Source organism: Ursus maritimus, unplaced genomic scaffold (genome assembly GCF_017311325.1).
Source record: "Ursus maritimus isolate PB19 unplaced genomic scaffold, ASM1731132v1 scaffold_6, whole genome shotgun sequence".
NCBI classification, from domain to species: domain Eukaryota; kingdom Metazoa; phylum Chordata; class Mammalia; order Carnivora; family Ursidae; genus Ursus; species Ursus maritimus.
Genome location: NW_024426774.1, coordinates 20,582,340 through 20,608,991, shown reverse-complemented (window position 1 = coordinate 20,608,991; position 26,652 = coordinate 20,582,340). Strand labels below are relative to the sequence as shown.

Here is a 26,652-nt window from a genome sequence, read left to right as displayed (position 1 = left end):
TCAGAGTCGTGTGAATCATTTGCAAACTGAAGCGAATCTTGGAGTCTCATTCTCAGTCCTTTGGAATGCTGTTGATTTTCTCATATGTTACCTCTGGTACAGAGGAAAGCCGGCAGTCTTCTCCTTCTTAAAAGAACTAATTACAGAAGCGACAGGCACCGTGCTCGGGAACAGCGAGTCCAGACACCTCCTCGCCCTCCACGGATCTGCTCCTGGCTCCGGACAGAGGACTTGGTGTCATTCCTGAAAGTCAGGTATCACATCTACTACCCAGGCATTTTCAAAAGCAAAACTTCTCTTCATCAAAATGAGTCATCTGGTCCTTGTAAAATAGAGGCTGAACTCTGACAGATTCATATCGTCTGGATATTAGCAGATAGATAAATATTTTTATTCAACATTGTACAAAAGGGCAGGAGCCGTAGAATCCCAAGCATTCAAGCTAAAACCAAGTCAAACCTTTCTTAGGGAACACAGGGAACGTGAGACAGCAAGGGACCATGGATGGAAATTCCTTCAGAGAAACTCCCATTCCAGTGATGGGAGGCTGGGGGCTTCTTCCCCAAAGGGTGCTCTCTCTGCGGTGTGCAGGAAAGGCTTACAGAGATGGGGACACGGGCTCAGCCAAGCCCTTCCTGAATGCCTCGGATCCTCCTGGCCAACTGCACATCCTTCGGGAAGAGAGTAACGCGGCCGGCATGTAAGGACAGGAGATAGGCGTCCTCAAAGAGATGAACTAGAAACGCTTCTGCGGCCTGGGGGCAGAGAGACACACGACAGGGCATGGGTTGTTTCGTTCTCGGAGATCCACTGCCCTTGGTCTCCGAGGGCTCCCAACACTGTCGGAAAGACTGCCCACAGAATGATGGCGGACTGTGCCTGGGAATTCTGCTACCACCACACAAGGATCCAGCCTCCAAACCCCGGGCATTCCTTGATGCTTTCACGAGGCAAGAGTCAGCGCGAGCCACGCCTCAGTCAGCCCTGGGGAATTCCAGAATGCCTTTCTCCGGTCCCCACCCTATTGTACCTAGGGCCCCTTCTTACCTCTTGTAGGGCCAACAGGGCCTGGGCTTGCCAAGAGAAGTCCACACCTCGAGTGAATTTAACACATATCTCTCTTGCCTGTGAAGGAGGGGGACGGAGAGCAAGGGAGAAGGGGAGTGGGGAGGAGTAGACGGTAATGGAAGAGAGATTCAAGGGACGATTCTCTCCATGAGTTTCTATGAATCTTCATTTCTGTGATACCTTTATGGCCCTTCATCTTAGGACCTAACTAGTAGCTGGTGTCAACTCCCAGGAGCTGAGGAATTCGCACGTCTCCTATTAGTGGTGGGGCGAGGAGGAGGGAATCTCCCAGGGTAGGAAGAGGGATCAAAGCATGGGTGGATGAGAGAGTTCCTATTTATATAATCAGAGAGCACAGTTTCAGAGGTGGTGGGGGTTAGAAACTCATTCCATAAGGAACAGGAAGGTGCCCTTGGTGCGCTCCTGATTTCCAAAGATGAAGAGTCCTCCGCCAGGTTAGAGAAGAGGTCCCTTAGCCGTTCAGGCAAGAGATGAAGGGGTCCCCACCCGCTGGGAGATTTAAAGAAAGGAGGCAGCATGGGGGTTCGAGGAGCTTACCAGGCGGCCAAAGGGGCTCTTCCTTATCAACAGGCCCGTGCTCTTCTGAAGCATTCGGATCTCCCTCAGAACCCTAAGTCTCCGGGGACCACGCTGACGGGAGGGAGCGCCTGAGCAAAAGAGTTGGGTCGTCAAGTGTAGTTAGTGGTCAGTAGCTGTGCCTCTCAGCTTGGCTGAGACAGGCCAGTTGTCAGACCACTAGCCTGCCACGGGCTCCGCAGAAGCAGGGATTTCGGTCTATCATTTACTGCGACTATCTTCAGCAACTGGAGAACAGGAGTTAGATGCTAAATAAATATTTGTTAAATGAATGAGTGACCCTCTGAGAATCTTACGCTCAATAATGATCCTTTGAGGGTGTTAACCTTAAATGCCAACTCTTCCATGAAGCCTTTCCTGATTCCCAACTGCTTCCAAACCGATAGGTTACCCCCCTCCTCTAAGCCCTGCAGTACTTTGGGCATCTCTTCTATTTTTCCCATCTAGATTGGAAACTTAGTTATTTTATGTTTAGGGTTTTTTTTTTTTTTCTTTTTTCTTTTTTTTCCCTTGAGCTGGAAGGAATCTGATAGGTTCTCTAGCACAATTCCCTGTCTCGGTCATCCTGAGACCCAAAGAGGTGAGGACAAGTGGCCAGAGCTTATTTGTGGCCAAGGAGGGACCCCAGACATGGCATAACTCGGTGCCTGTGTTGGGCCACTGGGCTATGGAGCCAAAGCCTTTGGTTTAAAGACCAGTTCCAACAACAACAAAAATGAAAAAAAAATCTTAAAAATTTCCCCCAAAGTAGAGGTCAAAAAAGCCAAACTCTCTGATTTGAAATTAAAAACATAAGAATACAAAAAAACCAAAAGAAACAAAAAAAAGTCTAACTCTTGCGTTGAAGAGGAAACTTAATTGACATTAGACTATTTAGAAGTGAATCAAAAGTCTACACGGCAAAACTTACGAGATGTAGCTAAATGGCACTAAAAGAACGAGATTGATTCTCCATTAGACAACAAAAGCTCGAAAAGGCAGCTGAGCTCAGTGTTCGACTCAAGCGTTAGGAAGAGAATTATTAAAATAAACCAAAAGATAACCAAATGTACAAGATAATGAAATATATTAATGAAAAAGAGAGCAAAACCAAAACCAGAACGATTGTTAGATAAATAAAACTAAGGACCAACAAAAATCACTAAACCGCTCATAAGCTGAACAAAGAAAAGAGAGAAAACCTCCATGAAGACTAACATTTTTTTAATAAGATTATTTATTTTTTATTTGACAGAGAGAGAGAGAGAGAGCACAAGCAAGGGGAGCGGCAAGCAGAGGGAGAGGGAGAAGCAGACTCCCCACTGAGCAGGGAGCCCATCAGGGGGCTCGATCCCAGGACCTTGAGATCATGACCTGAGCCGAAAGCAGACGCCCAACCGACTGAGCCACCCAGGTGCCCCCAAAACTAACATTTTGAAGGAGCAAATTAGCTTCAGAAATGTTACTCAAGGTCCAGCCAAGGAAAGAGAAGCCACAGCAAGTAGTAAATCCACGGGAGGGATTTAACAGCGACCTAATTACAAAGTGTTAGGAGAGCTGCGTGAGCAAATGGGGACAGTGAGGCAATCCAGAGATGCCCGTGCCACGCAGCTGACACTGGAGACGTTATCTCTGAGTGGGGAACGTGGGCCAGAGAAACAGGGCGGTGTCCGGGGGACCGGTGACTCTCAGGAATCAGGCTCCTGGCATCTGCCTCCCCCCACTGCTGGTCCGCAATCCACACTCACTTGGAGGCAGCCTTTAAAGACAGACACAACAGTCACAGAAAATGGAAAGATGAGCACGACCAAATCTCACTAATGTCAGGACAACACCGTGAAAGGAAGGAACCGAACTCAACAAACAAAATAACTGACACTGGAGGAATCGGAGTTAACAGAGAAATAAGAGACTTTGAGAGAAATATGCGTAATAACTTCAGAGGTGTTAAGAGAAGACCGGAAATCTGGGCCCCGGAACCAGCGGTTATGAAAAGGAAGCAACTAGAGCGATCACGGGAAAGAACTGAGGTTAGATACTCAATAGTTGGGTCTTGCAGTGCCAACATACAGAGCTGGGATTTAATCCCAAAGTAACAGGAAACTAGGGGAGAGTTTTGAGCAAGACAGAGAGGTGATCCACTTACACTTTATTTATTAGGGCTCCTGGGTGGCTCAGTCGGTTAAGAGTCTGACTTCACGGCTCAGGTCGTGATCCTAGGGTCCTGGGATCAAGCCCTGTGTTGGGCTCTGTGCTCAGCAGGGAGTCTGCTTCTCCCTCTCTCTCTCTCTCTGCCCCTCCCCCTACTTGCACTCTTTCTCTCTCTGGGAGAGACAGAGAGAGAGAGAGAGAGCGGGGAGAGAGCAAGAGCAGGAGGGGCAGCAGGAGAGAGAATCTCAAGCAGTCTCCATGCTGAGCGCAGAGCCCGTCCGTCACGGGGCCTGCTGTCACAAGCCTGAGATCACGACTGGAGCCGAAACCAAGAATTGGATGTTCAACTGACTGCACCACCCAGGGGCCCCAATCTTTGACATTTTAATGATGAGGCCAGCTGTGACGTAAGGAAAGAACTGAAAAGGCACAAGAGTGGAAGAGGACTAGTTACCAGGTTAGGGCACTGGTGGCTGGGACTAGCGGGTGGGAGTGGAGATGACAAGTGGCGTGATGAAGGATGTGACTTGGTGGTAGAACTGCCTGAACGTACTTGGGTTTGCAGATAAGAGAAGAGAATGTCTCCCAGGTTTCTGGCTTGCACAACTGGGGGGTGCCTGTGCCATTTACTGAAATGCGGGAAAATTGGGGATGAGGAGGTTGGAGGGGAGTAACCAAGAGTCTGGTTTTAGACGTGTTCCATGGACAAACCCAAGAGCCTGCAGGTAGGAAGGCAGCTGGATATAGGGGTCTGGAGTTGGAGGAGAGATCTGGGCTAGAGATACAAACGTGAGCACTGTCCACGTAGGAGCGGTATGCAGAGCCCTGGGAATGGATGGGGCCACCTGGGGAAGGAAAGAAACAAGGACAGCAAGGAGTCCAACATCAAGTTGTCGTGGAGAGGTGGCCCGGGCAGTAAAGAACACTAGGCAGGAATGGCAGAGTGTGTGCCAAGGGGATAGAGTGTTTCTAGGAGAAAGTGGCCCCCTGTGTCAAATGCTTCTCAGAGCAAGAAAAGGACACAGACGTGTCTATTGGATTTAGCAGCACTAAAGTAGCTGGTGACCTTGATAAGAGTACTTTCAAGTGCACTACAAGGAGGTGAAGTAGTTGTGCGGAGTCAGATTAGAATGGGTTCCAGGGTGCCTGGGAAGAGGGGAAACACACACACGTGTGCAGTCTTAAGTCGTGTTAAGTCTGGCTATTTAAAAAAAGGTAGCTATGAAGGGCACGAGAGAGAAATGGGGAGTATGAGAGACAAGGGTGTGGGGACAGGAAACACCCCTGCTCTTTTTCTTTAGATCAGAAAGAGCAGAGCACATTCGTGCAATACCAATGTAAGGGGTATGAATTTAATTCTAAGCGCAGGTGGAGAGGTGAAAAGAAAGCCCAGCGAAGGTGACAGAAAAAATATGATCAAAAGCCTGTATAGAAGGAGTGGCTTCTGACACAAAGGGGAGATGGGGGGGGGGGTTCTCTGTTGTGAGAAGATAAAGGGAATGCAGTCTGGAGCCTTCTATTTCCTCAGTGAAGCAAGCATGCGACAAGGCCATCACCAGCTGAGGGTGAGTTGGGGGGCTGGAGCTGTAGGAATTTGAAGAAAAAGGTATGGAATAGTCACTGGAAAGAATGGAAAGCAGGACTGCCAGGACATGCTGAGTGTCCATTTGAGATAAAACATTTAATTTAACCAGGAGTACAAGCAACAGCAAACAACATACTTAACAATATTTGTGTTAAATATAGAAAAGAGGCGGAGGAGGCACCCGGGTGGCTCAGTCAGTTAAGCGTGGGACTCTTAATTTCAGCTCAAGTCTTGATCTCAGGGTTGTGAGTTCAAGCCCCAGGCTGGACTCCACTCTGGGTGTAAACCTGCTTTAAAAAAAAAAAAAAAAAAAAAAAGAAAAGAAAAGAAAGAAAAGAAAGAGGACAAGGATTTCAATACTAATCTCAGGGCCTCTTATTTCAATACTAATCTCAGGGCCTCACTAATACAATATACTAAGAAATAAAATATATAAAAGTGAAAAAGAAGATTCAAAAGTCCTTATTTACAGACAATAGCCTACTTAAGCTTTTTTTTTTTTTAAGATTTTATTTATTTATTCGATAGAGATAGAGACAGCCAGCGAGAGAGGGAACACAAGCAGGGGGAGTAGGAGAGGAAGAAGCAGGCTCCCATTGGAGGAGCCTGATGTGGGGCTCGATCCCACAACGCTGGGATCACGCCCTGAGCCGAAGGCAGACGCTTAACCGCTGTGCCACCCAGGCGCCCCCCTACTTAAGCTTTTTAATTGAAGCAACGGAAAAATAGAATTAACAAGAGAATTTAGCAAGTTGGCTGGATGCAAAGGTTATTAAGTGTCAGGAAAGAAAACAACCCATAATACACTTTTTTCACCCTGTTCTTAACTATGTAGCAGGAGACAAGTAAAGCAGTTGTAGCTACAAGGAACAGTCCTTGCCCCGTGGGTCTCCCATCCACCACACCACAGTGCGGAAACCGAGGACCACACACCTGTCCTCTTTTGCGGCTCAAAGCCTCAGGAAGGGAACAAGGTGAGAGCACTCTACTTAAGGCCCAACAACGCCATTCACTGAAGACACACACACACACACACACACACACACACACACACACACTTGGAAGGGCACCTTCTAAAAATAGAATTGTTTGAAACTGTCACAAAAAGCGGCCAATAATTTTGCAATTTAAAAAAGCACAAACACTTAAAAGATTCTGTCTGCCGGAGCAAGCTGTGTGACCTTGTTCAAGTTACCCGGCCTGTCAGCGCAACAGTTTTCCTGTCTTGTAAAATGGGCACAATGTAAAGCTGAGATAATTCACGGAAGATAATTCATTGAACACAATGCCTGGTTAGTGGTAAGTACTCAATAAATGCGAGCAGGAGCAAGAATTAATATTAGGAGCCAGGCCGCCTGGGCCATCCTTTCTCCTCCCCCTAACTGCTTTCCCCGTTCCCCTGCGGGGCCTGGAACTTGGCCCAGACCCGAGCAGGTGCGACGAGCAGCACAAGCCTGACCGCAGGGGAGCGCCAGCCGGAAGTCGGGAGATTCGGACCCGGGCTCCGCACGCGAGCTCGGTTTTCCGGTCTGTGAAATGGGCACGCGGATCCGGCTGTGCCCACCTCACAGCCAGGCTGCAGGGAGGCCGGCTCGAGGGCAAGGGGCCGCAGCGGGTTACCTAAGCGGGGGCCCCGCCGGGGAGGGCTGGGGGCCGGGCTCGCGGTGCGCCTCCTCGGGACTTCGGGCTTGCGGGTCCGGCGGCGCGGGCCCATGGCGGGCGCGGAGGGTGGCGGCCCCGCGGCTCCTTCTCGGCCTTCGGGGTCCGGGGACAGAGGCTGGCGTCCGGGGAGAGCCGGGGAGCGTCCTGGCCGCGTGCCCCGACCTGGTGAGTGCTCGGCCGCCCCCTGCACCGCCTCGGTTTCAAGGGCCTGCACTGCAGATTCACTGGCGGCGTTTTTTAAAACCCGAATTCACCAACTCCTAGTGGCTGCTTCTGGAACGCCCCGGTTGCAGAGCGACTGCAGGAAAGACCAATGAGAGCACAGGCCGGAAGAGGAGCAGCGCGCGGCGATAGGAGGAGAGAGCGCGGACGTAGCGGACTGTCGGTAGGAATCAGCCAATGGGAACCCGGAGAAGTGAAAGGAGGCGGGAACTTCTGCCTTCCGCTTGCTTGCGGGGGTGCTCAGTTCTGAGGCGTCACACCCTCGCTCTCGGTTACCCTATGGTTGAAAAAAGAAAGCTCTATTCTGAAGATGTAGTTGTTGCGTTTGTAGAACGCGTTTCTCAAGAGAGATCACTTTGTTCAAACATTTTGTGTTTTGCCGTATCAGACCCACAGAGAATGGGACAATGCCATGTCGCCCCTGTGCCCCCCCCCCCGGAACACCCCACGAATATGGCTCAGAAGCCAGTTTAACTGCATGAACGTTATTGATGACAGGGGTCGTGGGACAGCCAGGATCTGACGATGTCGTCTTGGATCACACTCTCCAGCACTACAGTAGGTTCCTCCTAGGGAAATGACCCCTTTCCCTTCCTCTTGGAGATAATACGCATTCCGACCAAATGTACATCTGGGTAGTTAGAATAAAGATTTTATTTTCTACACTTTGTTTTCTTGCATTTTCTAAATGTTCTCCAGTTACCACGTATCGTAATCAGGGAAAATATCATTACAAAATCAGTGATTTCATGGAATCCTTCACTGATGCACCCAGAGTGGAAAATAGGATGTTGATCACCCAAAAAAATTAAATGTAGAATTACCATATGATCCAGCAATTCCATTTCTGGGTATACACTCAAAAGAATTAAAAGCAGGGATTTAAACTGGTATTTGTACAGTAATGCTCACAGCAATGTTATTCACAATAGCCCAAAATGTCCAAATGGATGAATAAACAAAATGTAGTGCATACATATAATGTTATTCAGCCTTAAAAAGAAAGGAAATTCTGACACGTTACAACATGAATAAACCTTGAAGGCATTGTGGAGAGCAGAATACAACAGACACAAAAGAACTATTGTATGATTCCACTTACATTAGGTACCTAGAGTAGACAGAAAGCAGAACGGTGGTTGTCAGGGGCTCCAGGGAAAGGAGGAATGGGGAGTCAGTGTGGAACGGGTACAGAGCTTCAGGTTGGGAAGATAAAAAAGTTCTGGGGATGGATGGTGGTGACCGCTGCACAACAATGAGAATTTAATGCCACTGAACACTTAATAATGGTCAAAATGATAAGTGTTTTGTTGTATTTCATGATTTTTAAAAAGGGGAAAAAAGGGCAAAGGAAAGAAAAGGGAAGAAGCTGTACTTGGGGACACTCTGTGGGTCCACTGTCATGGAGGGCGGGGGAGCAGTCTGGTCCAGAAGACCCACTCTTTGGTGGTGGCTTATGCAATGGAAGATCTGACAGCCAAGGGCTCTAAAATGGAAGTCCACTCCTTGAACGGCTCTTGTATTTATTCACCATTTCTCTAGGTCGGACTCTAATGAATTAAATGTTGTTTTACTGGTCTCTGCCTTTAGCGATCTTTCCAAACAGCAATTTGTATCCTATTACTCCCTTGCCTAAAACTCCCCCACGGTACTCTGCTGTCTACAGAGTTCTCATGCCTCAGCAAAATCTAAAAGGTAAGCACCATCTGGGCACCTGCCCACCTCTCTGACCTTGTCTCTGGCCACTTTTAGCATTGCATGCTTATCGCCAGGCATATCTACTTACCTGCAGTTCTTGAGTCCATCACTTACACGTTCCTATGCTTTTTACAAGCTGCTCCTTCCTCCTGGAATACCATACTGCGCCCCCCTCGCCGCTCCCCTCCCCAGCCTGGGAGAATCCCGCCCGTTCTTTCACACCCAGCTCGAGTGGAGCTCTCTGGGAGCTCTAGGCAGTTAGCTGATCTGCTCCTGTACGCCTCCTTTGTATCTTGTACAAAGGCCTCTTATGCACATCACACTGTGCCAGAATTCTTGCTTTACACATCTGTCTCCTGTTTTTCTTTCATGGATCCACAGCCCTTGGAGCACATCCATTCTCAATACAGTTGGCTAAATTCTGAGATAGTAATCCTTTACTAAAGATTTTTTGACACGTATTCCTAATGAAGATGGGTGATTTATAAACTTTTAGAGCTAGGGGATAGTCCCTGCTGACCTTAAGTTTTGAAAGGATGTAGTCAACAAAAGGCCAAAGGGGCTTTTAACCAAGGCAAATATGAAAGCATGAGGTTAATCTGTAAGCAGGTCAGGGAGGTATACATATTTAGTAATGCCAAGAACCTCTCCTTTTTATAGGTAGCTAAGGCCTTGAGAGGTAACATGACTTGTCCAAGGTCACCCAAAGTTGAAGTGGGGCTGTGAACACAGCTCTGTGACTTGTGATTCTGCTTCTTTCCTCTAGACCAGGTGGCCCTTTGCTCCACTCCTCCTACTGTCCTCAGCAGGGGTCAGAGCTCTGACCTCTTTGAGTGCTGTTTGTTAAGCTAGCAGAGACCTTTGGACAACGTGAAGGCAAATGGAACCACTTGGTACGGTGCTAGATCTCTGCCTTGTGGGCAGATTCCTGGTGGAGGAGGAGCCCGAGGGCTACCCCAGGTTTTGGATGGCAGTCCTGCAGGCAGCCCCCGCCCTAGGGCCCTCCCAAGGTCCCTCTGCAAGGAGCAGGGACTGAGCAGTCCGCTACAATGCATGTGGTTTAAATTACACTGTCTTTGAACTGAGGTTTACAGAAACCCATTACTAGTTCTGATTTTGGGATTCGGAACCTTCACACCAAACTTCCACCATTCTGAACCCCCTTACTCCACTGAAAACATTCCCCACAACCCTCCAGCCTCAGCAAGAGAGTGGTGGTCCTTACCCTCCCACCCACATGACCAGCAAGGCCCCTGGAACTCCCCCTCCGAAGCGCCCCTGAGTGACAGGAGAGAGTGAACGCATCTCCGGGGCCTGGGAGGGTACCTACCGTGGGGCATAAAGTATTCTCGAGGCATCTTGTTTGTCTTAAAATAGATGTGAATTTTACATTCTCCTCAATGTTGGTGTATTGTAATAAAACACTTCTTTCCCTCGGAGCAAAACTGATGCTCCGCGCTGTCCCTCTGCTGGGACTTCCGTGCCGCTGGCAGACCACCCTGGTGGGCAGTGCACCCTGACACGACACTCCACTGTGCGCTGGCATTAACAGGAACCTTCGATTTATTCTCTTATGTAATTTTCACGCTCGTCCTGCAAGATGGAAGGCTGGCTTTCCCGTTTTAGAGACGGGAAGACCCAAAGCTCCAGGGGTGAAGTGATTTGCCTGATTTGGTGGCAGGCCTGATGTTTAACCCTTGTGCTCCTTTCCTCTCATTAAAAAACTAAACTAAACTAAAATGAAGTCCACACTGCCAATTTCCCTTTTGTTCTTAAAAATAAAGCCCAAAACGACATCGTAAGGCCCCAGGTTTTTGGACAAGGCAGCTGGTGTCCCCACCACGCTCACCCTCCATTTCCTTCTGGGCACACACTGTGGCCCCCAGCAGCTCAGGGGCCCCTGGGACTGGGAGCTGGTGGCAGGGAGAGGCCCTCCTCTCCCAACAAACTGTAAAAACCTGCCGATTCCCACACAGCCTGAGGGCTTTGCTTGTCAAAGATCCCTTCCCCCAGAATCTATTTTAAGGAAGGCATTCGGTGTTTTGTTTTATGATTGAGCTGCCCAGAAAAATGGTCTGAGGCTTCAGAAACTGCCACGGAGTGAGGAACGCTGCAAGGAAGGGCTGCTCTGCTCCCTGGGGTCCCCACTGCCAGTCCCCTCTCTTCCAGGTGGGGAAGGCAACAGCACATGAAGCTTTTATTCCGGCCATGGGACATTTACCCCAAAGCCCCTGGAGAGGCCTGTACGGTGGGTGGGGTTGTAGGCTTGGAATCAGGCAAATCTAGCTTGGACTGCTGGCTCTGTGAGGAAGACTGTTAACCACCGCTGGGCCACGGCTTCCTCATCGGCACCCACCTGGGCAGGTCGTTATGCCAGAGGATTACCGTGAGCATTTAACACATGCCTACGATACCAGAACTACTCTAAATGGTGGGGTGCTGGTAAATTCATCACCCTGGAGGGACTGCTAGGGAGTCAGGTTGCTGGGGGTGGGGCTGAGGTCCAGAGGTGCTCTGGATCCCAAGGGCATGGCCAGAGTCCACAGCAAGAGACCCTTCTTGCAAAACCACTTACATCTCTGGGCCTCAGTGTTCTCATCTTTAAAACGGAAGGTGAAGAGTTCATAAAAGCTGCTATTAAGGGCTGCTTGGAATTTCCCGTCATCTCCCCCAGGCAGGGAGGCCTTGAGGGAGTGGGGGCAAGGACACCAACTTGGCATGGGGAGGAGGCGCCGTGGGCAGAGGGGCATTTCCAAAGCATGGGCTCCTCCTTTCCCACAGGATGGGCCCAGCTGAGGCGGGAAGGCACCAAAGCCACAGCGTCTGCACCTTCTGCTTTACAGATGAGGACCCCAAGGCCCCCGCCACTAGGTAATGGGCTGGGGGACATACACTGAGTTTGTGGCACAGTCCAGCTAAAACTTAGGTCTCCAAGACAGGGTTAGCGAATAGCCTACAAGTTTTAGAAAATATGGCGCTTAGTTCCGGTTGAATTTGTTCACTGACCTCTCTTCTCTGGAGAACCAAATTTAGCTTATGATTTAGGAGGAAATCTTAGGGTTGTTAGTTCCTGCAATTCCACTTCATGATTTAGTGCTAGTGCTGCAGGAAGGGCTTGGGGGTGGGGCGGGGGGAGCCCGGCAGGGGTAGGTCACCGTACTCAGGCCTGTAGGTGCTGCAGGGGGTAGTGACAAAGGAGGACCTGGGTGTCTGGTCCTCTCCTGTGGCAGCAGCTGCCCAGGGCGGGGGGGGGGGTCTGTGGGGAAGGGGCAGGGTGAGGCCTTGGGGACAGGACACCGGAGGCTCACCAGCCCGTGTGGCCTCGGCCTCAGGGTGGACAAGGTGCATCCAGGTAGCAGCAGAGAACCCACGAGAGGCTCAGCTGGCATCGTTGATGGGAGTCCGAGAGCCCCCAAGCAGTCTCTCATGCTCGCCCTCTTCTGCTGGGGGCCGGCCCCTGGCCAGGCGGGTCAGCAGCGGGCGGTGCAGCCCATTGTAGAGGGCGGTGCCCATCAGGAGGATGAGGAAGCCCAGGATCTGCAGAGGGTGGAAGGCCTCCCAGCCCAGCGCCAGGCTCAGCGCCCAGATGACAACGGTACGCAGGCTGTCCAGCACCATGCGCGTGGTGGCGCTCAGTTCCTTGGTGACGCTGATGCCCGCAAAGTTGAAGAAGGCGATGCTGCTGATGTTGCCCAGGAGCGCCAGGGCGATGAGCGGCTGTCGGCCCACCTGGCAGAAGGCGTCCAGCGCGTCCTCCAGCGTCCCTCGGGGGTTTCCGCTGAAGGAGCCGGCCGGGACGTAGTACATGGGTACGAGCAGCAGGGACAGGATCACGAAGCCGAAGAGGCCTGTGGGGTGGAGGAAGCACGCTGCACGCTCTGCCCGGCTCCCACCCCTCCCCATCCCCATCCCCAGCTTAGCCCACCCAGCAGGGGCTCCGCGGGTCTCCCTCCCGGCCACACCCCAGCTCCTTTCTGTTCTCCCGGAGTTCACAGCGGCCTACGGAGAGGGCTCTAGCTGCCCTTCTCCACTTTCATCACGTTTTCTGACTGGGCCAAGAATAAAAAATGCATTTTATATCGTGACCAGTATATGTATGCACAGGCGCGTACCCGCACACACACTCTCACAAAATAATAGCTCCCCTTATGATGTTCTCTGGCACTCTTAAATTCTATTGTAGTCATTTACAAAAGAATGGCAGCTGCGACCACAACATTGCTCTCACAAGCGTGGAAAAACACAGTTCTCTAATTCAGGGTCACTGGCCTGTGACCGGGTGTGGACAGAATGTGAATCAAGGCACTGCTCCATTCAGAAAGTCTCACTGGGAAAGAAACCGAGTGGCTACAACGTGCTTGACGACGCAGGGGATCGAGATGATTAACGTTGTGCCAGGAGCCCGTGGCACACGCACAGCTGCCTGATGGGTCCGCAGGCCGCACGTGGCTAGTGCTGCTCTGATCTGCCCTGCTGGCCTCGTATTTTTTTTTTTTTTTTTTAAGATTTTGTATTTATTTATTTGACAGAGAGACAGTCAGCGAGAGAGGGAACACAAGCAGGGGGAGTGGGAGAGGAAGAAGCAGGCTCCCAGCCGAGGAGCGCGATGTGGGACTCGATCCCGGAACGCCGGGATCACGCCCTGAGCCGGAGGCAGACGCTTAACGACTGCGCTACCCAGGCGCCCCTGGCCTCGTATTTTTAAAGCTTAAAGGTTTTGGTAGTTACTTCCCTGCGCAAAAACTTTTGGCGGTTCCTCCCTGTCTGTCATTTAAAGTCTAAATCCACTTGCCTGACATTCAAGGTTCTCCATCATAAGACCCTGACCTATTCAATTCCTGATCATTGTCCTAACAACAAAGCTGCATCTCACCAACCACTCCTTACTGGTTTCGACACTCATGGCCAGCTCCCCACGTCTTCGCTCTGTCTGGAGTTTTCCCTCCTTCCCAGTCTTGTAGCTCAAACACCACCTTTCCCGTCCTGAAGACACTCAGATGTGCTTGGCAAGTGACACATCACTAGAGCACAAGTGGTCTGAGCTCGAACGCTCTGTCTGGTCCTTCCCCATTGGCCAACTCCTCTAGAGTGGGGCACGTATCCCCTTTTCTTGACCACATGCCCCCCAGCTCCTGAGTCTGAGTCTCTGTCAGCACACATGTGGGGGAGGGAGGGAGGATTGGGGGAAGGGGCTCATCCCCTTCCCGTGGACCCTGGCACCTTGCCCCGCACTCCTGCTTGTGCGTCCCCTCGACACGCTACCGTCCAGGGCATCCCCGCAGCAGCAACCCCCTCTCAGCCCCTGTGCTCACACACCCTCAGTGCCAACTGCCCTCAGCGGGTGCACATTATGTCTGTAGACGAACTTCTCCTCGAGCACCATCTGGATGGAGACGATGATCTGGGCCATGATGATCAACAGGTCCCCTGTGGGAAAGTGAGCCAGGGTGAGGCTGGGCTGCATGGGGTAGGGGTGGACCATGGCCTCGGCGCCTTGGCAGGGTGGTGGGCCCAGTGCTGGGGTAGACGGTTCCCACAGGGACACAACCCCCAGGGCCCCTGATTTTGCAGGGTACCATATGCGTGAGGCAGTCGTGACAGCCCCATGCCTGGTCTCCTGGCCCCCGAGGGATGCAGCAGGCCAGCAGGGCAGGTGCTGTTACCACTCTGGGCCAAGGCTCCAGAAGACCCAAAGGCCTGCCTGGGCCTGTGAGGGGCACAGCGGGGTAATAAGCAGGTCTTCTGAGATGCACAAGGCTTGGTGGTAGACATTCTTGGTTTAGTCCATCCTCTGAGGGCCAGAGGGGTCCCATCATTGTCGAACAGGCTGCCAGGCTGGGTACTTGGTAAACGCTCAACAGACACTCGGTCTCTCCCTCTCCCAGACCCAGCAGTTTGTGTGTCTGTATCACGGCACAGACCTGCTCCCTCCTCTGACCTCCCGCTCCTTACCTACCCCCTCAGCTGCTTGTGCCTTTCTGCACTCTGTCAGCTCGAGGGCAGATGCAGGCCCATGTCAGCCGGTCCCCCAGGCACCCTCCCCCAGGGCTTGGCATACAGAAGAGCTTGCGAAGTCTGCTGACCGACTGTGCTGGGCTCCCAGGGAGGACAGGACAAGATGGGCAGCCCCTGGGTCCCCGACCCTCATCACACCTGTGATCACTTCGCTGAGCTTGTGCTGATCATCGTGCTTGCTCAGGAGGTCGGCCAGGCCCACAACCACCAGCCCCGCGATGGTGGCAAGGATGCCCAGCCACTGGCTCAGGGCCAGCCTCCGCCCCAGGAAGGCCACTGAGAACAGGCCTGTGAATATGATCACTGCGCCCCGGAGCATCTGGAAGCTGGAGGCACTCGTCATGTTCAGGGCTGGGAGAGGAGAGACACACGTTGTTAGCTCCTGAGAGCCAAGGCTATCTAGTCACTGAGGTGCCCTCAGGGCTGAAGACATGCCTTGCACACAGTGTGTGTTCAGTACATTCTGTGTGTGTGTGTGTGTGTGTGTGTGTGTGTGTGTGTGTGTGTGTGTTTAAGTCTGGGAGGAGGCAGAGGTGAGCTGAGCTGGGGTAGGGGTGGCTGTTTCACCAGTGCCCCCTCGGGCCCTTCTCAGCCTGCCTGGCTACTTACCCACATACATGATGCTGGTCCCCGTCATGTCGCACAGGGCAGGGGGCAGGAAAAGAAGGGGATTGAAGGGTTGCTGGGGATCCACGCTGGCATCTGGGTGCCTCGCAGCTCTGCACCGGAGCAGGAAGAAGGCCGCCAGGCAGGAGAACTCCCCCAGGAACATGCCCACTGCCTGCAGGGACAGAACCCTACGAGTTTATAGCTGGAAGGAGAACCACCTTTGACAAAAATTTAACACAATCTTTCTGCAGACGAAAGCTTACCTATGACTTGACACATAAACCAGACAAAAGCAGAGCTGTGGTGTGTGGCAGGCCAGAGACGACCTCCGAGGTCTAAGCCCTAACCCCTAGAAACATCTCTATGCAAACCCTAAGGCTACATAGAGCCTGGTCTGAAAACCACTGTTCTAGGCCAACCTCTAGTTCCAGATGGAGAAACGGAGGCCCAGAGAGGCTCAAGAACTTACTTAGGGTCACAGAGCAAGTTGCTGGGAGAGCAGGGACTGAGATATGGGCCTCTGCTTCCCTGTCTGGCCATCCGGTGCCTTCCATTTATGTTGTCTGCCCCATCCCAGGGGAGTCTGGGCTCCCATGGATGGAGAGCAGGTTTTGCTACTGGGGTTGATGTGTTCCAGATAGGTCCTGACGTGGACGTGTGACGGCTGGCCTTACAGCGTCCACGGCATGACTGCTCCCTAGGACTTATGCAGCCCTCCCAGAGAGGGCTGTGCCCTCTGCCCCCTTCCATGGGCACTCACACCCTGGCCTCTGTTCCAGCGAGGGAGGGAGGGAGGGAGGGAGGGGAGTGGATGGTTCTTCTGGGAGTAGGGGGAGGCTCTACCCCAGGTCAGGAAGCAGCAGGGCCTCACGGGGGACACCTGACCAGAGGCCCGGGCAACAGGAGGTGGGGAGGGACGGGGTGGCTACCTGGAGGAAGGGATGCTGGAAGCTGTGCTCCTTGCTCCCTCCGCAGCCTTGGGCCACGAAGTTGTCTGCCCACCTGCAGCAGAGAGACAGAAGGTCAAGCCCTTGGCAGTGTGCCAGCTGTGCAACTCTAGCCCTGGTGTCTGAGGACAAGCTCGCTTCTCTCAGCACCAAGAGGCCAGTTCCCGCAGCGCGAAGTCTTCATCTGGGATCATGGACAGCAACTGGGGACCTAGAAACCTTTAGCTGAAATACAGCATTTCCTGATGTTGTGAAGTAACCCCGCGGCACCTGCGACTGTTACACACACGTCCTGCTACTCTCCTCAGCACGTCAGAGTCCTTGCAGGTACCGGGGAGTGGCATTTACGCTCACTGCTAACTCAAAATGACAGCAATTAGACCCACTGCTTATAATTTTATGTGTCAAGAAGCATAAACACACAATATTACTGTATCAGGAATTGGCTTTTTCAGTGTTTTGATAACTCTATTTCAACGTAAGTGGCTTTTTCTGTAATCCAAACCTTTAATTGCACGTTTTAAAAAATATATTTTAAATATAAATATTCTAGGCTTTACCAGACTGTCAAATGGACCCACGGCACAAGAAATCTCAGGAGCCTGTGGTCTGCAAGGGCATTCAGAGGCAATGAATGACTGCCTGACACAGACCACCCGGTCACCTTCCTTTAACCTGAAGGGGTTGGAGGCTCTTTCTAGCACGGACTGGGAAGCAGGTGGCAAGTACACAGTACTAGTGGTGTGGCCTCCCGGCCAGCACCCTGACAGATGGCATCACTGAGTCTGGCATGCTTCCCCAGAAGCCCCAGACGCAGGCCCAGAATCCTCCACGGCACGGTGCCCTGGGTAACTGCCACCATTCTGCACTGTCTGCCGCCTGTGCACTAGAGCTCCTGCCCCCCAACTTCACTCTTGCTGGGCTTCGTTGGGTCCCTGGAGTCTCGTCTAATCTCTTTCATTTAAAAGTCCTTTGGGGCGCCTGGGGGGCTTAGTCAGTTAAGCGTCTGCCTTTGGCTTGGGTCATGATCCCAGGGTCCTGCTTCTCCCTCTCCCCCTACTTGTGCTCTCTCTGTCAAATAAATACATAAAACCTTCTTTAAAAAAGTCCTTTAGATATTTGGAGGCTTTTCCACCACCTTTTGAATCTTCTGATCTTCTGGCTAAACAGCCCCAGCCCTAACCTTTCACTCCCCTGGCTGCTGACTTCTGGAAGCACTCAGGTGGGCCCAGGCCCAGAGCTAAGTGCATGGGATCTGGCCAGGACTGAGCCTGGCAAGACAGCAGCTCCTCCTTCACGTTGCACATCCTGTCATCCGCTGACACGGCTTTAGCCGAGTCCGTCATGTCCTGCAGCTGACTTGAGTCAGTGCGGACCCAGGGCAGTGTCCTGGGGCCCTGGACCCGTTTCTTCTGCAGCGCCCCACGCATAGGTGATAGCCATCTCTCAACTACAAGACTCAGGACTTCTTTGGCAATGTCTGTCAAGAATAGCCACATGGTAGTACCCAGCCCGACTCTGCTGGCTCATTTCTGCAACAAACCTGAGGTTTCAAAAGTCGGGGGAAAGCCTTTTGTCTCCTGTGCCCCCCCATAGGCCTGCAAGCCTGGGACACTGGTTAGGGGCTGGGTTTGACAAAGATCCTGGCCAGCCCTGGCTTCTCTGTGCCCTGAGTTTGGGGAGGGGCATAGGGAGCTCTTTGCCACAGCCCGGGCATGGGCATAACGCCTGGATGCTGGCAGCAGGAAGGGCAGGCTGAATGGTGGTAGAATTCCCCATCAGCCATGAGGGCGAGATGGCATCTATTCATTGATCTGAACACACGTCAGGGCCAGTGAACAAAACAGGGCTAGGGCAAACTTAGCTCACAGTGGATGAGTTCACAGCGGGAGACCCCACCCACCCCAGCGATGCCAAGAGGGGCAGTTAGGAGGGTCAAAGGAGAGCTGATGGGTGGGGAGAAGGTCTCATAGACTGGCTGGAAACGCAGAGAGCAACCTGGCTCAGGGGACCAGGCTGTAACCAGTTCCAGTACCAAGGGGCCAAGAAAGCCACAACTACAGAAACCACCCACTCTGTGCGGGTCTCATTTCTGTCCCATCTGCTGCAAGTTCTGGCTCTTGGATCCCCACGCAGGACACAACATGGGATTCAGGTGGCAACTGAGTAACAGAGAATCGAGGAAGAGTAAAGAGGTCCTGCTTTCCCAAAGTGCACAGTCAAAGGCCCCAGGGCGAATCGGAGATGGAAGTTCCTGAAGCTGGAGCTCCTCCAGGACGAATAAGGGAGGTTCTGCCAAGCTCATGAAGGTCAACTAGAAGCTCAGGGTGTGGGCGTGTGTGGAAGCCCCTTCCTCATCACGGTAGTACGCCCAGAGTCCATGGCAGGCGCCAGAAGACCCCAGATCCAGTGGTAGAACCGCCTCCCCGAACGCCCCCTGGACTACTGCCCACGCAGCCTACAGTGACGACCACTCCCACGTCGATCCCTTTGTGTGTTCCAGAGTCACTACCACCTGAGAGGGTGGTAGCTCAGCATCCAGCAACTTCTCTCTCTCTGGATCCCCAGCTCCTGGCATACAGGAGCTCTAACGTTTTCTTTGTTGTTCAATCAATGGCATTTCCAGACTCCAACTAGCAAACAGGCAGGCACTCTAGTCCAGAGGCAGTGTCTACATGACTCCTCACTTCCCACCCGGGGGAGGCGCAGGCTGCTGGTGGGCCCGGCTGGGCTTGTCCCCCAGGGGTGGGCACCAAGCGCAGAGCTGGCTGTAAGGCTGATGCTGAGTCCCCTCTCCTGCCCCTATGGCCTTCTTTGCTTTCCCCGAGGGGTGGGTCTGCCTCAACAAGCTGGGTCTGGCAGTGATCCCAACCTGGGAAATGGAGTCTTTTTGTATCTGGATGCCTGGGGCAGGCTTGCAGTCCAAGGGATTGGGTGTCAGCAGGACAGGCTGCCCTGCCCAGCCTTTCTTCAGGCGGGGAGGAGTTCAGGCCTGCAGAGATTGGGGCTAGAGTCAGGCTTCTCATCCTCATCTTGAGACAGGCTTCAGCTCACTGCACAGGCACAGATGGACCCCGGGTAGCACAGAACAAGAGCCAAAAATCCCACCTCCATTGATCGGCAGATGACAGCAAGGGCCCCTAAGGTAGGACAGCTGTTTGCAAAACACTTCATTGCGTGTTTTTATAAATGTACAATTCACTGAGTACTGACTTCATGCCAGGCCTGTTCTGGACACTCCATGTTCTTCATTTTACAGATGGGGACTTCATGGCTTGGGGCGGAGGGGTGGAGAGAGCTGGGTGCAGACTCATACAGTTAACAACTCATGGCAAGCTCATGACTTTTGAGTCTCACAGGCTGGACAGGCTAACAGTCTTCCCATCTATAAAATGGGGACAATAATGCCAAACACCGATGGACTGTCAAAAGTAATACATAAGATGTATAAGAGCTGGCACATGGCAGGGAGTCAGTGAAAGTCCTTTTCTGCCCCTTCTCCCTCTTTCCCCCCTATTAAGCAGGACTCTCCCCTTGTGTTGGGTCAATAGGGCCTGCTCTGCTCCAGCCTGAGAGAGGGCATCCATGCTCTGGGACCCACCTGGATGGCTGCAGCAGACGTGGCTGGAGGGCCACAGAGCCACAAAGTGCCGACAGAGAAGAAACTCAACCATCATCTCAGAAAGCTCCTTATTTGACAGACCAAAAAACCCAGGGCTCAGAGAGCCCTTGAGGGATTCAAGGCTCATCTGGTGTCGAGAAGGGCTAGTCCCCAGGGGTCTCCACCTCCAGTTCCATGCCCCTTCCTCAGCACCTGAATTTCTCCCATCTTCTTATTCCAGATTCTTCCCACTTCCCTGGCTGAGGTGGAGAGAGGCCAGCTCTGCAGACGGGCCCTCCCTTCTCTCTAAATACCGTATTCTAAAGGAAGGCCATAGTCACATGGGAAGGAGGAGGCCTGTGGGGACCCCTGAGAGTCAGGCTGACGCTACACGAGGAGATACCTTCTGTTGGCAGAGACTGGCTTCTTTCAGAAATTTTTTTTTTAATTAAAAAAATTTTTTTTAAGTAATCTCTACACCCAACATGGGGCTCGAACTCACCATCCTGAGATCAAGAGTTGGGCACTCTACCGGCTGAGCCAGGAGACCAGCTTCTTTTAGGAGGGGCATGGGCAGGCCGGGGGCGGGCTCCCCTTGCTGGGGGTGAGTCACTCAAGCCTGGGCAAACTCAAAGCTCAGCACTCCACGTGAGGGCAGCGGGTACGGACAGACCGAGGAAGTGGCTGATGTGGCTGCCTCAGACTGACAGTCGTGTGTCCAGTCCCCAGCAGAATCTCTGCCACTTCCTCTGGAGCCCCCAGCTTGTCAAGCCCAGTGAGTCAGCTTCTTTCTCCTGCCTGGGATCTCCAGCAAGGCCGCAGGGCTGCTCCACTCTTCCGTGTCACAGCCGTTGGTGATAAATGATCACGAGACCTCTCCTTTAAGTATTACCCAACCTTCCTCAGTAGATCCTACCTTGCATGTGGGTTGAAGGGAGGGAAGTCACGCCCATTTTACAGATGACCCTGAGGCTCAGAGAGGCCCAGTGACTCACCTAACCCCATAGCTTCCAAGCCTTGCGCTCTTTTCACTCTACACACCACTACCCTCCTGGTTTAAGGCTTTCTGTGGCTGGTGCAGGAACCCCTTTGAAGCAATTATCCCAGGCCAACTCCTGGAATTTAAGGGTGGGGTCAGCCACCAATGCAAAAGTTAGAGCTGGCACAGGAAGGACAGTGAGAGTCCTTCCCTACTAGAGACCCACGGGTCCCAGGCCTCCTGCCACCTTCCTGGCAGGGTCCCAGCACCAGGGGCCTCACTGTTGGAGGGGAAGTCCCCCCCCCCCCCGCCCCAGTGCCTCCCTGGCTGGGTGGGCTTCACAACCTGCAGCATTTAGGAGGGCATCTGAGCCTTACTTAGCATCTGCCTGACGCTGGCTCAGGACATGCAGAACCCCAGCGGGATTCAGGAGAATGGGGTTCAGTAATGGGCAGGACCCCACAGACAGGTACCAGTTCAGGCAGACAGCCCTAAGCAGTGCCGAGGGGGGTGGGGACTGTTTGGTGTGCAGGAGACGCATCGGCAGAAGGTCCTGGGGCGGGGGGGGAGAAAGCGCCCATAGAAAGGAGAAGCAGCCACTTGACTGGAGGGGCCCTTTGCCGAGGCCCGGGGACAGGGCCCGTGGGCATGTGACCCCTGCCCCCATCCCCGCAAGCGCAGGCCTGTCTCCTGCACCTACTCAGACCTGCTGAGCAGGCAGAGTGGCCTCCTCCAGGGGAGAGCAGCCCTGTGGTCCCGACACAGCAGGTGGCGGGTGCGCACCGACTTCCTCCTCCCTCCACCAAGTTTATAAAGTCTTCCCTGGACCTCCTACAGATCGAAGGAGGGCACTCTGGCGGCAGGGAGGGGAGCTGTCGCTTGCGGGACTACAACTTCCATGGGCCAGGCTTAGTTGCCCTTGCCTGGGGAGATGCGAGAGGAGATCCCCAAGGAAGAGGGACTTTGGGGTACTGCCACTGTGAAAGGACTGGACTAAAATGCTGAGACCTACGTTCCGGTCCACTCGTCTGACACTAACCAGCTAGTCACAAAAAGAAACGTCTCATGGGACCTAGGCTATAAATTGTGGAGATGAGGATGGGAGATTTCTATGTTTCTAACAGCTTTAAATGCCCTGAAAAATGACTAGAGAACTCCCTAGCCTCATCCCATATTGGTGTTAAGAGCTTGGATTCTCGGGCCAGGTTACTTTGGCTCAAATATAAACTCTGCCACTGAATAGCTGAGTTGAACTCGGGCAAGCGATTCCATCTCTCCATAGCTCAGTTTCCTGATCTGGGGACAGGGAGTCCATCTCCGTCATAGGCTGGTCACACTACACATGAAAGGTGGCCGCAGCAGGGCCAGGCACTGGCTACAGCAGCCACTTAGCACTTGCTGTGGTCACTTTCTAGTCTGTCTGTCCCTGCCGGAAACTGCAGGTCAGAGTGTGATTTCAAATCGATAATTCCCATCAGGATATACACAACTGCTCTCTCGCATTTTCTTTCTAAGAGCGTCCTCCTCACAGTCTGGCCTTAGAACACTATTTAGGGCCCAATTCTGGGGTCCACTTGAGGTAGGGAGGCTCCTGAGAGGCCCCACATCAGGTGACCTGGCAGGGGGTGAGGCCAAAGGCTGGGTCCTCACGTGGGAGTCTCTTTCCTGCCTCTCAGGCAGCCTCCAAGGGCAAGGTCTCCTGGGGCCAAGGGTCCCAGGGCCTCCTACCTGACCAGGAAGGAGCTGAGTCAGTTTACCCAGTAATAACTGGCCATCTCGACTCTCCTTGGGGACAGAAGCCCTGGCAGACTTATAGCTACTCTCTAAGCACTTGACTGAGGCCTTGGATGGTACAACAGATGGACAGATGAACAACCTGTTCTGCTGCATTCAGATCCTGAGACGGGAGCTCTCATGTTGAGTCTCCTTTATAGTTAAGGAGGCCACAGGGCTCAGGAGACCAGCTCCAAACACAGACACAGACAAACCAGAGACAGGGAGGTCTACCCAGAGCTCCACTTCTTTTGGAGAAGGGAGGACACTGTGGTTGTCAAGTGTGTATGCTCTGTCCCCTTCACCTCTGACTCTAAGCATATCAAACCTTCCCTTGGTTACTTCAGCCTCCTTCCGAGTCCAGACAGTGCTTCACACCCTGTAGGTACCTTATACATGCCTGATGAATCGAACAGGAGACCTTCCTCCCAGACCTCTCCCCGGGAGCATCTGAACAAACATCTCAAAAATGAATAAGAGATGACTAGTCCCCACCCCACAGGGGGCCTGGAGCACAGTCCAGAGGGTGACTTGTGTGACTCTGCCTCGCTGTGGAGCCTGGCAGGGCCCAGCTGGAAGTGAGGTCTGGCTGGGACAGGGCTACTGTCTACTTGTCACCAAATGCCTTGGAATCGGTTCAGAGAAAGGCCAGGATCTGGGTACTGGGGGTTCTGAGATGGTAAACAGAGGGGGCAGGAGGACCCTGCCTTGAGGTGAGGGCAGAGCAAGCACCAAAGCGCTGCCAAGAGAAGGGGCTGCCTCCTGGGTCTCCTGTACGTTACAGAGGAGGCCATGCTCAACCCCTCGGCCTCATGACAGTCCTGGATCTTCAATCCCTAACCTCCTGGGGTCTGTCTTCACGGTCCCACAAGCACCACATCCTCATGCATCAGAGCTGAACTGTGCACCTGCCCTCCCTGTCTGGGCTCATGACACTTCTGTTCTCCCAGGCAGAAACCCTGGGGGGGGGGGTCACTGTCTCTTGATCCTGTGGGTCAGGCCTTATGGCTTCATTCTGTACCTGGTCTCTTCCACCTGTCCCTTCCTTTCCGGCCTCACTGCCCCCTCCTCCCTCCTGCTCTGCAGTAGCCTGGGAGTGGTTTTCCCTGCACCAAACTCCTCTTCATCTTGACCACCCGGTTCATCGTATCACTTTTAACATGTCACTCCCTGCTCAAAAGCCCTTTTTTGATTGTGGGATAAAATCCAGCCTGGACATTTGGTGCTGGTTACAATACACTTCGATGTGGCCTTGCTGTTCCCTGTATCAACATCCGGCCATTTGTAGAAATCCCAGCAAAACGTCAAGGCCCATCTGTGACCTCTCCTCCATGAGGAGCCCATGGGGTACCCCCACCTCTGTCGCCGCAGCCTTCCACCCTCACTGGTCACTCGGCCTCAAGGCTTCTATTGTAGCCCGTGTGCACAAGTACGGGAGTGCTCCTTCACCCCGCCCCTACCCACAGCTCTTGGGGGACCCGGCCTCCAGCCAGCGTTGGATGGGGCCCGATAGGGACTGGTCCACCCCTTCCGTTTAACGATGAGGAAACTGAGGCGCGGAGACGGGAGGTGACTCGCCGGGATCAAGCACACAGCGATCAAAGCCGAGGCTCGGCTCCTCCAGCCGGCGACACGGCCTCGGTCCCTATTTCCCCAGGCCTCACGCCCGTTGGGGGCCCCCAGACCGCGTGAACCGACCGGAGAAACGAGCGAGCGGGTGAAGCCGGGAAAGGAGAGCCGAGAAGGGGGAGGACGAGAGAGGTTGCGCGGGGTCGCCGGCGCCCTCGCGGGCCGCGGCAGGTCCGGCTGAGCCCCCTCCCCTCCCGGCCCGGCCCGGACTCACTTGGCCGAGAGCGTGTTGATGGAGCCGGTGACGAGCATGAGCCCGGCCAGGAACAGCTGGTACCTGGTCCAGGCCATGGCGGGGGATGCGGGGAGCGGGAAACTGCAGAGACCCCTGCGACCTCCCCGCTCGCTTCAGGCGGCAGCTCCCGACCCCGTCACCCGGGGGGCTCGGGAGCTAGCGCTTCCGGGCCGGGTGTCACGTGACTCGCGCCGGCCCCGCCCCGCTCCTTGGCCCCGCCCCCCGGGCGGCAGCCGGGCAGCAGTGCCTGGTTTGTGCAGGGCGCATTCCCGGCGCGCTGGTCGCCACAGGGTGACAGTGGCCAGTTAGGAGCCCAGGTCTTCCCATTTGTAAAAGCGGCTGATGGGGCGGTGCAACGAGAATGCCCTGTGAATGTCCGAGCGTTCTGTAAACCGTTTAAAGAGATCGCGAGCCGGATGATGTCAGAGACAGCCGCGAAGTGGAAACGTCCTCACGGAAATCTCTTCTGTACAGGAAACCCCCAGGAAGCCTGGAACGTGACCCTGGATGAGTTTTTCACATCTTCCAGAAAAGTGGAGCAGGAATCTAGTTCCAGTTCCCCGGGAGACCATTTTATAGCTGAGGAAACTAAATTGAGAGAAGCCAAGCTTATAATCGTGCTAGTGAATGATGGAATGGGGGTTTGCATGTAGGTTCTTCGGTCTCCCCCAGATCCATACCTTCGGCACAGCCCCTTCACCAATGCTCCTTCGTGGATTCCCAGGATGCTGTTCTGAGGCATCTATGGCAGAAAGACCTAGTGGTCTTTTTTGCTGAGGATTTGCGCCTTTTAAAATCCTCATTCTCAGCTTCCCAGCTGTCCTCCGCCCTCATCTCCAGGCCTCTAGTCTGCATCCCACGCCTTGTCACGCCACATGCTGGAGGGCAAAGCCTTGGGGCAACTCCTTCAGACCTAGTGACACATTCTCCCCTTTACTGCAGATCTCGTTACTACTTGAGGTGCAGATACAGTACCTGCCTGCCAACTCCTCATTCTCGCCCTAAGACTGCTTTCAACTTGTGAAAATGACCAGTGTTGAATCAGAAGAACTCTGAAGGGACTGCCCCAGACCCCTTTATTGCAAGAAGACCTGACAGGGAAGGTGCACAGGTGGGGTCCTGGACAATAGGTGGGAGGTAACTAGGAGAAGGGCTTTCCTGGAGGAGGGAATGCCAGTGGGATGGCAGAGAGGCACAAGTGAGCATAGCGTGTGGTCTGGGATCCCAGACCTTCCAGGAACTTTTCTGCTTCCTTCACGGGAGCCCGCTCTCTTCAGTCAGTGGGAGAGATGCAGATACAGAGGAAGTTTCTTCTGAGCTTCTTGTCTAACACAACTAGTTTCATGTGATTTAAAAAGAATCCATGTAGTTATAAAAAAATATTAACTGAGACCCTGGGCCTATAGAGATGCATGAGGGCAGACAGGGCAGACCACATCAGTTGGATAGCCCCACTCCTGTTGGAGACAGTTCCTACAGGCCATAGCGACACACTCAGTAGGGCTCTGGACCATTTTCCCTACAAGTCAAGGGCTCTGTCCTGAAGTAAACATTCCTAATGACCAGTGGTGTCACCAGCCTGACATGATGTCACTAGCAGCACTGTCTTTGCCTGTGTCCACAGCCTCATTGTACAATGACTTTTAATTTATCACAGTGTTCTAACCATTCATCAAATTGCTGTCCTTAGAGCCCAGGAGCCAGGAGGATTTGCTGGCAAATATACATGGAACCCCAAAGTGCCAGGCCCAGAGCCAGGAATGGGGCCCCAAAGACAAGCAAGAGAAGATCCCTGCCCTCAAGGAGTTTAGGCTTTTATGGAGGAGAGGGGCGAGCACACCAGTAACCACGCAGCAGTATGAGTAAGAGGCAGAGGGAATCGGGAAGGGGATGGATTTCTCA

General features: G+C 53.2%; 2 protein-coding genes across 3 annotated transcripts; both read right to left on the bottom strand.

The window, feature by feature from the left end:
• Nucleotides 1-480: 480 nt before the first annotated feature.
• Nucleotides 481-7,235, bottom strand: CENPA (centromere protein A). Its single transcript, XM_040623002.1, has 4 exons — nt 7,001-7,235; nt 1,627-1,736; nt 1,048-1,125; nt 481-755 (listed from the first exon to the last, which is right to left on the bottom strand). The coding sequence occupies exons 1-4, from the start codon at nt 7,092-7,094 to the stop codon at nt 621-623; spliced, it is 417 nt and encodes a 138-aa protein (XP_040478936.1). The 5' UTR covers nt 7,095-7,235; the 3' UTR covers nt 481-620.
• Nucleotides 7,236-7,900: 665 nt separating this feature from the next.
• On the bottom strand, nt 7,901-24,957 carry SLC35F6 (solute carrier family 35 member F6). Of its 2 annotated transcripts, XM_008700346.2 has the most exons (6): nt 24,730-24,953; nt 16,516-16,588; nt 15,587-15,758; nt 15,116-15,328; nt 14,279-14,389; nt 7,901-12,810 (listed from the first exon to the last, which is right to left on the bottom strand). In XM_008700346.2, the coding sequence occupies exons 1-6, from the start codon at nt 24,804-24,806 to the stop codon at nt 12,341-12,343; spliced, it is 1,116 nt and encodes a 371-aa protein (XP_008698568.2). In that variant the 5' UTR covers nt 24,807-24,953; the 3' UTR covers nt 7,901-12,340. The 2 variants fall into 2 exon arrangements, with proteins under 2 accessions (XP_008698568.2, XP_040478935.1); XM_040623001.1 differs by lacking the exon at nt 15,116-15,328 and having other exon boundaries at nt 24,730-24,957.
• Between the last annotated feature and the right edge of the window lie 1,695 nt (nt 24,958-26,652).